At 53.7% G+C, this 13112-nt stretch overlaps 4 protein-coding genes across 4 annotated transcripts; 2 read left to right on the forward strand and 2 right to left on the reverse strand.

Annotated features, from left to right (window-relative positions):
• Window positions 1-3: 3 nt before the first annotated feature.
• N7459_001474 (uncharacterized protein) lies at window positions 4-2726 on the reverse strand (the record flags this gene model as incomplete). The annotated part of the gene is made up of 3 exons (XM_056940659.1): window positions 4-982; window positions 1047-1621; window positions 1680-2726. 3 exons carry the CDS (start codon window positions 2724-2726, stop codon window positions 4-6), a joined length of 2601 nt encoding a protein of 866 aa, XP_056804939.1.
• Window positions 2727-4208: 1482 nt separating this feature from the next.
• Window positions 4209-6048, forward strand: N7459_001475 (NRAMP family metal ion transporter; the record flags this gene model as incomplete). Its single annotated transcript, XM_056940660.1, has 3 exons — window positions 4209-4853; window positions 4910-5181; window positions 5241-6048. 3 exons carry the CDS (start codon window positions 4209-4211, stop codon window positions 6046-6048), a joined length of 1725 nt encoding a protein of 574 aa, XP_056804940.1.
• Window positions 6049-6350: 302 nt separating this feature from the next.
• On the reverse strand, window positions 6351-7073 carry N7459_001476 (putative SNF7 family protein (Cta1); the record flags this gene model as incomplete). The annotated part of the gene is made up of 2 exons (XM_056940661.1): window positions 6351-6935; window positions 7008-7073. 2 exons carry the CDS (start codon window positions 7071-7073, stop codon window positions 6351-6353), a joined length of 651 nt encoding a protein of 216 aa, XP_056804941.1.
• A 1662-nt stretch (window positions 7074-8735) lies between these two features.
• On the forward strand, window positions 8736-12703 carry N7459_001477 (SAPS family protein; the record flags this gene model as incomplete). The annotated part of the gene is made up of 3 exons (XM_056940662.1): window positions 8736-10769; window positions 10825-11499; window positions 12032-12703. 3 exons carry the CDS (start codon window positions 8736-8738, stop codon window positions 12701-12703), a joined length of 3381 nt encoding a protein of 1126 aa, XP_056804942.1.
• Between the last annotated feature and the right edge of the window lie 409 nt (window positions 12704-13112).

The raw sequence follows: 13112 nt of genomic DNA on the forward strand, positions 1-13112 counted from the left end.
CTTTCAAAGCCAGCTGCGTAGGTCGCTCGATGGGGTCACCGGACCAGATGCAGGGCGGTTATCCGAGAAGTCCAGCGCCAGGTTCAGCTGAGGCGGTTTTTCATCGACAAGGCCCTTCTTGGGACTGCCCGGTGTTGCCTTCTTGGGAGACTTAGTGGGCGACCCGGGCTCGCCGGAGCGTGGAGGACCCTCGCGTACTAGAGTGTAGGGCCAGCCATCTTCAACAGCCGCAGCAACCCAAGTGCGGAGGCACTCATGAACAGCGGAGTAGAACTTCTCCTTGCAGGTGCGCAGGCTACCTCCCATGACCTTCTCAAAGCCGGAGGCGCGTAGTTCGGAACGAAGCTGATTGCGCTCTTCAGCAGTAGGCAAGGAGGCAACCAGTCCATTCAACAGATCCAGATGCGCTGCCAGGTAGTTTGTAGCGTCCCATTCAACGCCACCTACATACGGGGCAGCAGGCACAGGCGGACGAGGCGGAGGGAAGTGCCGCTGGGAGAATGGACGAGGATCCATCTGGCCCTTCTCCGTGAAGGGGTCATCCGACTTTGGATCTGCTTTGGGCAGGGGAATCACGTTGAGGTGATGCAAGAAAATCCAGAAGACCTCTTTGGTCACATTGGTGACTTCTTTACACCACACCCGATAAGGCCGTGACTGGTAGATATTGGCGATGAAGGATACTGGCTGGTTCTGCTCAGTCGGCGCAGGGTCTTTCAGATATGAAAGGATCCGCTTTGCGCGGCTGGCTGGCCCATCTTGGGGGGAAGTCTCCGAGATCTGAGTGAACAAGAGGTTTATGATGATCGTTCGAGTCGTGAACTCGCTAGGACCCTTCTTCTCCTCATCGAATAGCATCTTCAGCAAAGCTGGGAAGAGCTCTCCCTCAACCTTGGTCAGATGTGCCAGTGCGATGGAGGTGGTGCAAAGGGCTTTCAAGCAAAGCAATGATTCATGCAGGAGAGTGTCCTCATGATCCTCTCTGGAAAAGCAAGTCAGCATATATTCTCTGATTTAAGGTTAAAGAGTAGGAGGAATCTTCATACCGCCACTCCATCTTCATAATGCGATAGATGAGCTGTACAATTTCATCCATACCGCCCTCCGTGATGAAGCCATTGACCCAGCTAACGGTCTCGTTCCGGAGCAAAAGGCGGAGCTTGTGTAGCTTGCCCACCTCTACCATCTCCGGCTTCTGAATCTCCCGAAGATAGTGTACGAAGTCAGATGGGTCTGCAGCAGTGTCCACAGCTGTCGCTTCAGCGAGCGATGCGGTCGAGCCTGCCGCTGAGAGCGTCGTATAGACGCCTACGGGCTGGGACAAATCCACAGACCGTGGACGATGAAATGTCCCGCTATCGGGTCGTGCCTTTTTCCCTGGAGACGAAGGTCCCTTGCCAAATGTAAATCCACGGCTTCTTGAGCGTGAGCGTGAGCCCTTGCGATCCTGGGACTGGCGATCGTCCTTGGACTCCTTCCCACGTCCACGCCGACTGTCAGAGGTGCCGGCGCTGTGAGGAGTACCATTCTCAGTGCGGTCCTTCTGGATGAAATCGGCCTTGATGTTGGTATCGAGGGACCGCATCTTATCCCGCATGTTGTGGGGGATGTTTCTCGCATCCTGGGAATTTGTTAGTCGCCGGGAGCAGTTCGAGCCACCTTTGAGAGAGTGGACCTACCAGCAACTTCTCAAACTCGCTTTCCAGATCCTTGGAGTTGAGGTGCCGGTGTACGTCGGCATCCTTCTCCTTTGCATTAAATACCGAGATTGCAGCCTGGACCCGAGACAATCTTCTCGCATTGGCCGGCTCCTTCGTTGGGGAGCCTGGGCCGGACATTTTCCTAGCCCTGTCAACTGCTGACCCTTTCGAAGACGCAGAGTCCGTCCGATCTGCCCCACTGCTCTCTCCCGATGGAGCACGTTGTAGAGTTCCCAGAATATCCTTCATCTTCTTATTCCCCCCCACGCAATCCGACTTTGGGCGGGGCTTGCCTTCGCCAGATCTGGTGAGTGATGGCTGGTGATAGTCGTAGAAGTTCCGTTGTTGGGCCGGGCTGTAAACCTTGGGCGTGTAGAGAGACACTTCCTCCGCGACACTTCGCCGCCTGTCCGCAGTGGAATTCTGTCGTGAACGGCTGACCGGCTCGCGATACATTGACGTCGCCTCCTGAGACCAAACTGGCGATGGCATGTTGTCAACAAGATCGGTGGGGCTTCGGTTCTCTTTATCGCGACTTGGCTTGGAGCCATCGCCCTTGCGTCCCCGCTGGGACCGCTTCAAAATAGCCGAGAAACTATTGGTCGACTTGGTCTTCTTCGGCTTATATTCGTCTGATTCCTCATTATCTTCAGCCTTGGCATCCTTCCGTTCCATGTAGCTTCTCAGAGACTTCAGAGACACTGCACTCTTCGTCTTCTTGTGCAAAGCACCCTTGCCCTCATGACTACCGTTCTTGGAGGCCGACACATTGTTGCCGCTAGCATCCCGGTTCGGGACGATCTCAGCAAGTGGGAGATGGCCGGGGCCTGTAGCAGGCTGTTCTGCCCACGGGAAGGGCACCGGGTCGGACGACTTTATCTTGGGCAGTTGCGGGGCCACAGCATCGTCGGCGGACTGGTTCCTCTTGTGAGCCTTCGATGACATTATGGCCCGGAAAACAGATGACCGAGCGGGCGGACGGTTGGCGTCGTCGAAGATCTGAGGAGCGGAAGCAGTAGGCGCCATGGCTATCACCGTTGACCAGCAACTGTGTCATGTCAGTTGACTTTCGGTCCATGTCCGCACTCCAGGACACGGCTAGGGACAGATGGGACTCACGGGATGCTTCAAAGCAGTAAATCAAGCAGGAAACAATAGAAGAGAGAAGAGTCCAGGCGCAAACGGGCAGTCAAATGCAGCCCAAGCCGAAAGAAACAAAACCGCAATGAATGCAACGCGAACACTAAATGCAATGCAATGGTCGAGGAGAAAGCAGACCAAGCGGGCAGCCGGGGGCATATGAACACCAGCGGGATTGTCTGAGTTGTCTCCAACGGCAACATCGAGGATCCGGTTCTCCACCGTCCACAGAGACGATCCTTGGGGGGATCGAGTGGAGCGAGTAAACAACGTGCGGGCGAGGGCGTTGCGAGGGGCAACGGCGGTCAACGTGGCAGGCGCGGCGTGGGAAGGAACGACCGGTAAACTGTTGGTGGAACTCGGCACCTGGTACTCTACAGCGGTAGATTGTATGCACCAGTACTTCCACTCAAGTACCTGTCCAACTCATCGTGCGTCACCCGTCCTCCTCCTCCATCTGCTCTCTATGGCATCGTGCAGCATACTTGCAGTCGCCTGGTTTAGATAAAGCAACGGTTTGGACGGAGTTCTAGACTTTCCCCTCCCCATTGTATATATCCTGCTTACCTTCCTCCCCATTTGTCCGTCCCCGACCGTGCGAACTATCATAAGCAGTATTCCAATCCATGACTGACTAGCCAACTAGTTAGTTGGTAGCTATAAAACGACTTGACATCGTCATAGCAAATGCTTCCATTTTCACGACCGTCAACCGGTCTCTCCCACTAGCACAACAGTACAGATGACCATGGCTTGCAGTCCTCGTGCCCTGTTTTCGGGTTCTCAATGCGTCTCCATGCTGGGATGGGCCTGTTGACAACGGTACAATCAAGCTCGTGTCTGCACGACGATGCCGAAGAGAGCCCAAGTAACCATTTCTCCGGCGACTGTGGCCCTTGTGTATTCCTCGCTGCGTACCACAGATGGTTTTCCCCGTGGGAGACCATTCTGCTGTTTGTGTTTTCGATTTAATCCTCCGGGGGTGGAACTGCCGCGGTCCACTATGGCCGTTTGCAACCCCCCAGTGCCGGCGATCATCGAAAATGTCTAGGTGAGGACCTTTCAGGCCGCATTTCGGATGCAAAGATGCCAAAATTGAGACATGCGCAGGCAGCACTGAACCCTCCCCTTTCCCTTACGTACCGGTGTGCGTGGTGAAGGTTCTCGCAGCCTGGGCAAGACCCGCCGCCGCGATAGGCTCGAGATTCATTGGCTCCAACCCGACCGCCGCGACTGCATTCAAAGTCGGGCAGTTCCGGCTCTCAACAGGGTACTCGGCTTCCGACAACTCGATCGTCGACTTGCACCCGACCTCTGCAAGGACTTATTAGAACATCCGACGCCCACGAGGTAGCAGCCCAGCCCATCATGAATTGCCCCTCGCGCACCGACGACACTATAGGACACCCGGGCTGGAACCAGAATCCGCCACCCTTCAGTCCCGACACGACCACCCGCAATGACTTCAATGGTATCGCCAATTCGAGAGTCCATCGCAAACAGGCCGCCAATGCGGGAAGTACGGTGGGCGATGACACCATGTCCATCAATCCTCGACCGCACAGTCGGCAAGACTCAGATCCTGGACTCGAAAAGGTCCCGGACGGTGAAGTGATCGCTGCCGTCTCGGGGGGTTCACCACCCTCGAGGACCAGCGGATTACCTCGCCGTCCTTTCAAAACCTTTCTTACGGAGTCAGCCGTGCGTTGTGCGCGTAGCCTGGCCAAATTCGGTCGTTTCATCGGCCCAGGATTCCTCATTGCGGTCGCCTATATCGACCCTGGAAACTATTCCACCGACGTTGCGGCTGGCGCTCAGTTCAAGTACGCCTTGCTGTTCATGGTACTGGTCTCCAACCTTTTCGCCATTTTACTTCAGTCTCTCTGCGTCAAGCTGGGTACAGTGACTGGTCTTAATCTCGCGGAGAATTGCCGGGCGCATCTCCCCCGGTGGCTAGTCTACATTCTCTATGTGTTTGCTGAAGCCGCCATTGTGGCAACTGATATCGCCGAGGTATGCTCCCTTAGAAGAGTACCGCAAGCCCGAGTTTCTGCTAATCGCTCTAACAGGTGGTTGGATCTGCGATCGCCCTGAATCTGCTTCTCAACATACCTTTGGTAGCTGGATGTGCAATCACCTTGGCCGACGTCTTCTTTCTGCTCCTCTTCTGGCGACCGAACGGGTCCATGTGGGGCCTGCGCCTCTTTGAGTTCTTCGTGATGGCCTTGGTGCTGGGCGTCGTAATATGCTTCTGCATTCAGCTTTCTCTAATCAAGGAACAATCTATCGGGGAGGTCTTCCGTGGATATCTCCCGTCATCTGCGATTGTCCAATCGGAAGGGTAAGTCGAGATTAGTACTGCATTTCCCATGTTCACCAAGACTGACTGAATCCTTATAGTCTCTACCAGAGCTGTGGCATCCTCGGCGCCACCGTCATGCCACACTCCCTCTTCCTTGGCAGCGGGGTTGTCCAGTCACGCCTGAAGGAATTCGATGTCACCGCAGGTTATGTCGAATCCACGGTGCCTCTTGGGAGCAATGGTGGAGAGGTGGAGTATCGACCAACTCTCCACGCCATTCGCGGCTGTTTGAAGTACTCGATCATCGAGCTGACACTGTCACTCTTTACCTTTGCACTCTTTGTCAATAGTGCCATTCTCATCGTTGCGGGGGCTTCACTCTACGATGTTCCTGGCGGTGCCGATGCAGACCTTTTCGGTATCCACAAGCTTCTTTCTTCATCTATTGCACCCGCTGCCGGCCTGATCTTTGCATTGGCGCTCCTTCTCTCGGGAATATCTGCCGGTATCGTCTGCACTATGGCTGGTCAAATGGTAAGTGAGGGTATGCTGAACTGGAGCGTCCGACCATGGCTCCGAAGAGTCATCACTCGTTCGATCAGCATCATCCCCAGCATCATAATTGCTGCGGCTGTCGGCAAAGAAGGCCTGAACAGTACCTTGAATGCCAGCCAGGTTGTTCTGAGCGTCATCCTGCCCTTTGTCTCAGCGCCACTCATTTGGTTTACCTGTTTCAATCGCTACATGACCGTCCCCGCTGAGCAGAGCACTGACGGCGAGGTGGAAGTCGAGCAAGTCTCAATGCGCAACAACATTGTCACCTCTGTGATTGCGGTGCTTGTATGGCTCCTCATCGCCGTGATGAATGTGGCGCTGCTGGTTCTGATCGGTTTGGGCAAATCTTAATCCTCAACACTACCTCGCATAGCATTACGGACCCATGGACTCAGTCTCACGGAGCATTGGATTTCTATTGCAGTTTTAGACCGCATGAACAAGAACTAGACAAAACATGAACGCTTTATATGGCGATAGTCGTCGAAACAAGTCCGTCGTAACTGGATATGGTTATCGTGCAAGCTAGCAGGAAAAAAAAAAAAAAAAAAAAAAAAAAAAAAAAACATGAAAAGCCCCCCATCCCAACTCCACAGTCCTTATCTTTTGTAGGAGAGCCTTTTGGGCTGTCCATACTGCACCCATAAAAGGGGTTAGCCCACGCCACCGGCAGCCTCCTTGACCTTCGTCTGCTCCGGCGGCTCATCAATAAACTGCGGCGGCGCAACCTCATCTTGCATGAAACTGGGCATCGCGCCGTCGCCCATTTCCGTCTCGAACATTGACTCCTCACCCAGGGCTTCTAGCTCAGCATCCAGATCAGCCTCATCCACCTCCTCGGGTACATCATATGCCCGCGAGATACTCTCCTGGATCTCATTCCCGACCTCCATTAGATCGGCCATCTCGTCCTGCATCTGCTCGATCTTGTCGATGTCGACTTTGCCATATTGCTTCTTCAGTTCCTTGGTGGTGGTCTTCATTGCGTCCACCGTTGTCATCACGTTCTTGAGGTTGTCCTGCATCATGCCAGCCTGTTCCATATTCCAAGACTGCTGGGAGAGCTGGTCGCGCTGGGACTCGTATTGCTTGCGCCGCTGGAGCACCTTGAGTGCCTTTTGGCGCAAGGCGTTCTTGCCGGGCCCGTCGCGCATCTTGGCCAGTTTGGCTTGGTAGGTCGAGAGCTCGGAGTTGAGGGCGGCGAGTTTGACGTCGATGCTGGAGATGCGGTCGTCGACCTATTATGGGGGCATGGTGTCAGTAAGGGAGACCTGAAATGGAGGCGAATAAGACAATGGTGTGCACAGTACCTTGCCGATCGCACCATCCAGAGTCGGCTTGGGAGCCGAGCTCTTGGAACCAAATAGGCGGTTCATGGTGACAGGTGGATTGGGGGTGAGTGAAAGGGACAGGAAGGTGGGCCGTGTTCTCCTGGCAGAGATAGTAGATACTTGAACAGTCGGCCCTGTGGTGTACGCGCTGAGTAGTTTGTGCTCCAATATTAGAGGCGCTGAACAGCTCCCACCGAGGATCAAGCCGATCAGAACACACCACTTTCGCCGTCCACAGGCACCAACTAATGCGGAGGACGACGTCAGTGGGGTCTTGTGGCCTTATCTATCAGGCTACAAGAATGGTCGGCTGCATACTATTTAGTGCCTAAATTGCATTGCTCACACGTTTCATGGACCTCGGTTCTTGATATATTCTAATATTATGCTATGTAGAATCCATAATCGAATACCACTACCTACGATAATGATCTGAGAAACGATCCTCGATCGATACCCAGATGGCTCTGTGTCAGCCGGGAGACACTTGGTTTGGGCGTGGATTGGGCACATGGGTGGGATGGGCGCAAGTACCCAGTACTTCACGCCCTGCGTCCACTGGCCCGTGCTGCTGGTACCGGGTACTCGGTTCCCGTCTGGATCGTGACCCAGATGATCCGATGATGCGAGATCCGGAAGGCTTCCAAAAATACACAATCCGATGATTGTATCAGGCTGGGAAGAGTAACATTGCCACCAGCACTCGAAGAGCCAGAAATGATCTATGTGGTTATTTTGACTGGCACGTACGGGGATGCAGCCTCCGACTCTGCAGGGTCATCGTAGTCCAGTCAAACGATCAGAGGCAGAACAGCCAGGGATTTCCAGCCCCAATGCTATCGATGGCTGGGAATAGTATGGCTGGGGGAGTTTAAGCTCCATAGGAAAGAGCGGTAGAAAGCTGGAGAGAGAGAGAGCCGTGGAGGGAGAATAATAATACCTTTGTAAGAAGCACACTGCTTATCTGCCGCGCTGGTTGGGGCTGCGATCCCCGCGCAGTTGATTACATGTGTGCGTGTGTGCCGCCCCTGCACTTCATCGCAGCTTCATCTTCACCTTCACCTTCACCTCCATCTTCTCCTGCGACCACCTGTATGGACTGGTTGTCGTGTGAACGTGAGTGAGAGCGTGAGCGAGACTTTGCACATCCTACATTCCCGCACCCTCCATTTTCCATTTCTTCCCCTTCCCACACCCGCCGCCGGAGGCTTGAATTCCTCCCCTCTCTTTCTTCGTCACTCTCTTGTCTCGAAGGTGCGTGTGAATCTCGATCTCTCCCAGCGAGCTTCCTGCCGCTGCCTCCTGATCCCTTGAGTCCTTTGCCCGCTGGGTGCTGCTCCTGTGAGGTCCAGCCTTCCTCGAATGCACACCATCAGCTCCGGAACTGATGCAACCATTCGGACTCGATCGCTAACTCCATACTTCAACAGCGCCAGGTTCGCTTCAGCCAATTTTCTTACTCTCCTTCCATCCCTATCACTACTCAGAAGTGTGGCCCATTCCGGTCTGCCACCCCGCTTCCGCCTTCTGCGACAACTGCCCCGAGTGCGTCCGAGGGTGTGTGCGCGGACACCGCGATCGACGAGCCAGTGCACTCTTTCTACCTTGCAGCCATCCCGTGTATCATAGACTGCTCCGTTACGACACCTCGGAGACTCACGACTTGAAACGTCCCATGAATCGTTCTTCTCGCCTATATACTCCATCATGTTCTGGCGTTTTGGGGGATATGCAAGTATCTCCACCATCGATACCCTTCTCGATAAGCCCGATGTCACCCTCGAGGATCTGCTGGATGAGCCGGAAATCATCCAGGAACTGAAACAGCATAATACAAAACTCATAGAATACCTACGAGAGGATCATGTCTTGAAACGGCTTATGGACTACGTGACCGCACCGAGCTTGGTGAATGACGACGAAGAAAATGACGAAGATGATGCCAATGAGAAGGACAGGAAGGATACCGCGCAGGATGCGCCTGCGGAGCATGAAGCAGACACCGACGAGAAGGAAGAGAAGGAACCTGACCCCTTGAAGGATGTCCTGGACCCGGATGACCTGGACAATGTCGAGAAGACTCGCCTGAAGCATGCCTACGTGGCCTGTGAGATCCTCTCATCGGAGACATGGACTATCCTGGAAACTATGATGGAGAATCCGTCCTACCTGCGCGACTTCTGGGAATTTCTCCGGCGGCCTCCACCCCTGGACTCCCTGCAGGCAAGCTATTTCACCAAGGTGAACGAGACCCTGCTCGATAAAAAGACAGAGGAAATGTTGAGTTTCCTGAAATCCCTGGATGGCATCGTTGCGGCGCTGCTTCAGCATGTCGACAACCCTATGGTGATGGACCTGCTATTGAAGATCATTAGCCTAGAGAAAGCCGAAGGAGGCCAAGGCACTGTGGACTGGCTACTGTCCCAGGAGTTGATCCCGACTCTACTTTCATTCCTGTCTCCAAACTACCCTGCCTCGGTTCAGACATCCGCAGGCGACTTCCTCAAGGCGATCATCACCATCTCCGCAAATGCAACCCCCAACGACCAGTCGTGCATCGGCCCCAATAGCTTGACCCGCCAGCTTGTTTCAGCGGAGTGTGTGCAACAACTCATCAATGCGATGCTGAAGGGTGGCAACCCATTGACGGTCGGTGTGGGTATTGTGATCGAAGTCATTCGCAAGAACAACTCGGACTATGATCCGGATCATCTAGGTGGTCCCGATTCAATTCCCACTCCTTATGACCCAATCTATCTCGGAAACCTTCTCCGTTTGTTTGCTCGACACATTCCCGATTTCATGGCTTTGATCCAAAGCCCTCAGCATGCCGTTCATGATGGCAATCAATTGAAGACAGTCGACCGGGGTCGTTTGAACTCCGCATGGGGCGCTAAAATCGAGCCGCTCGGATTTGATCGATTCAAGACATGCGAGCTAATGGCCGAATTGCTGCATTGCAGCAACATGGGCCTCCTGAATGAGCCCGGCAGCGACGAGTATGTACGCCACAGAAATGCGGAGCGTGAAAAGTTGATCAATGATGGATTTTTCAACCCTCATCGTGATGAGCAATCCGGTATTGATTACAACGATACCACAGCAGATTTCACCAATGGGTCGGGCCTCGATTCTAGCTCCCCAGAGGATGTCAAGGGCGTGCACATGTTCCGTGCAGGCGAAGAGGAGGGCTTTGAGGACGTCGGCTCCTCGGGTGTCCTAGTCGGTGAAAAGGAGGAAGACAAGGAAGACACGGAACCGAACAAGGAAACCACTGCTCCTACAGTGGCAGTGACCTCGCAAGAAACACCTCATGCGGAGGCAGATTTGAAGACTGCTAACCCGCCTTCCGACCCTCCTGTTACCTCCGAAGCTCAATCACCGACTACCGGTCTTGCCGAGCAAATCGGTGAGATTAAAATTGAGAGCGAGTCTCCAAAAGAACAAGCAGTTTCCGCGCAAACCGAAAAAGAGCAGGCCCCAGCGTCTGCTCAACCAGAAGATGTGCCAGCGCCACTCTTTGCCTCCAAGGAACAGTCATCAGATCCCGCTTCCTCCGCTGATCAACCTGGAGGTGCTTCTTCCAACGTGGAGCCTGCCCAGGATACTAATCAGACTAATGATGGAGGTGCAGAGGATCCTGCTGAACAATACATACAGTATGACACAGATGGACATCCTGTGGTGGGTGATTATCTGAAAATCATGTTTGTCGAGCACAAGGTGGTTCCAACGATCTTGGTGAGTTACATTCTGATTTGGGGATGTCCGGCCGCTATTCTAACTTCACTAATAGGGTTTCTTCTTCCGCTTCCCTTGGAACAACTTCCTCCACAATGTGGTTTATGATGTGGTGCAACAAGTTTTCAATGGGCCGATGGAACGCGGCTACAACCGGGCTCTGGCAATTAACGTCTTTGAAACTGGAAACATCACTGCTGCGATTGTGGAGGGTCAGAAGCGCAGTGACGAGGCCCAGCGAACCAAGCAGATTCGACTTGGCTACATGGGCCACCTCACCTTGGTCGCGGAAGAAGTTGTCAAGTTCAGCGAACGCCACCCGCCCGAGCTGCTCTCGCGATCAGTAATGGACTCCGTGTTGAACCCAGAATGGATCGATTATGTTGAGCAGACCCTCTCGGAAACCCGTGAACGTGACAATGCCATTCTAGGCGGCGTGCGCCCAGACATGTCCGTTGGGTCTCGCCAGGCAGGCATGGGAACAGTTGGCTCCAGCCAAGGCTTCAGCAGCTCCAATGCGTTGGCTGAAGCAGGCCTGAACGGCGGTATTGGGGGCTCTACTTTCCAAGGATTTGACTTGAACCAGGGAAGTGTCTCTGGTGGAGCATTTGGTGGTGGTGGTACCTCGCTGCTGAGCGGCTTTGCCAGCTCGAGTGATGACGAGGATGAAGACATGGAGGATCAGGATGATAGGGACGCTGGCAATGCCGACCAAGGCGACTCCGAGAATGTGGGTACACTCCTCTCGACCAACCTTCACCAGAGCGACTCGTGACCGAAGTGCGCGTGCGCCATGCCTCAAATCATTCCCTTTCTTGCCTTCGATGAATTGCTTGTACGGTGTGGGTGCAGGACAAGGCTGGTGCAAGATGGGCGATAGGAGCTTTGGCAGAGGGTGAATGGGTGCCAGTTACCAATTCTACATTGGTAGGCTACACCTTGTGCCAGGAAGATGCTTCCACCTGCAATTTCTCTTTGAGTCATGTTCTTTCCTCCTTTGTCCATGGACTTTCATCATTCCCCGGACAATTTTCTCTATATATGGCTTGTACGGGTTTTGAAGATCATATTGACTCCTATGCTTTGCAATTCGCCCCGAGACTCATGTTTTTTGCTTATATTCATCTGGAAATCGCTTCCCTGTGTTCTATTCACTTTGGCCTCGCATTGGGTCGGTGCTCTTTTCATGACCCCCAGCCCTGACCAGCCATTCCGTACCATCAAAATCCAAGATTTTGCAGTTTGGCTGACTTCATCACCAGGTGACATCAAGTTCTTCAAGCCAGCCCATTCCGATCTTACCTCCACCCCCAGCCCCATTGAGTCTCGGTCCCTCCCGAGCGCGGCGGCAGCTAGCAGCACGCCTTGCTGCCCAGAAGCAGCAAACGACCGAGAACGCAGATGCCGAAGAGGATAAAATCGACAGAGATGACCGAGATTCTCAATGGTCAACTAACCCCTTCGTTATTGCTGGGATCGACGATGATGCCGAAGGAGGTGACTCGGCGTTCCCCAATAGCGACTTTGGGGCCAATGCGGAGCAGACTTTCTCTCCCACATTCCCTACATCGGGCTTCAGTCCGCCAGATTCGCCGTCCACCAACTCATCGGACGAGGATAGGGACGGTCATACAGAATCCGTGAGGCGCCCTGTCCGTGTGCCTCTCGAAGTTGAGGAAGACGACGATGAGATGGGAGAAATGGTTGGTCCCAGTACCACCGGCATGATTGATTCGGACGAGGAAGACGAAGCTATCATCAACGAATCTCTGGGCTATTCTAATTTTCCCGCCCCTAGCCGATACAGTGGCTTCCGTCGCTCGCGAGCTGTGAGCTCTCACTTTGACGACGAGCAGAACGATAGCAGCGACGGTGAGGACGATGGGTTGGTGGAAATCCTGGTCCCGGGCCGCAAATCCTCCACCTCCAACTAGACCCGGCCTTTCCAGTCGAATCTCTGTTCTTTATCCACTTCGTCTTCACATTTCTGCGTTCGTTACTTCCGTGGTGCATACACAGTGATGCCCACTGTTAGGAAGGATCTCATGGGTACTTATCTTCCCAAATCCTTTTTCATTTTGCTAGTTGGGGATGTTTACATCCATGCTGTCACCACGGCAGGGTATATGTATATACTTTCCATCTTTGATTAATCTCTCGGGGGACTGCATTTGAGGATTGAGTTTGGCCGGTTTCGCATCGGGCTTGATTTGTGTCTTTCAAGCTGTCGCATGCATTGCGTGGAGAGTCTTAACGAGTTCATGGGTTGGTGATTTTTCTGAGGTAGTCGATGCCCTTGTACGATATTTGAGCTAGAGAATCGAATTCATGCTTTTATCGCAA

Source organism: Penicillium hispanicum (genome assembly GCF_028827665.1).
Source record: "Penicillium hispanicum strain IBT 35686 chromosome Unknown utg000001l_segment0_segment0, whole genome shotgun sequence".
Classification (NCBI taxonomy): Eukaryota; Fungi; Ascomycota; class Eurotiomycetes; order Eurotiales; family Aspergillaceae; genus Penicillium; species Penicillium hispanicum.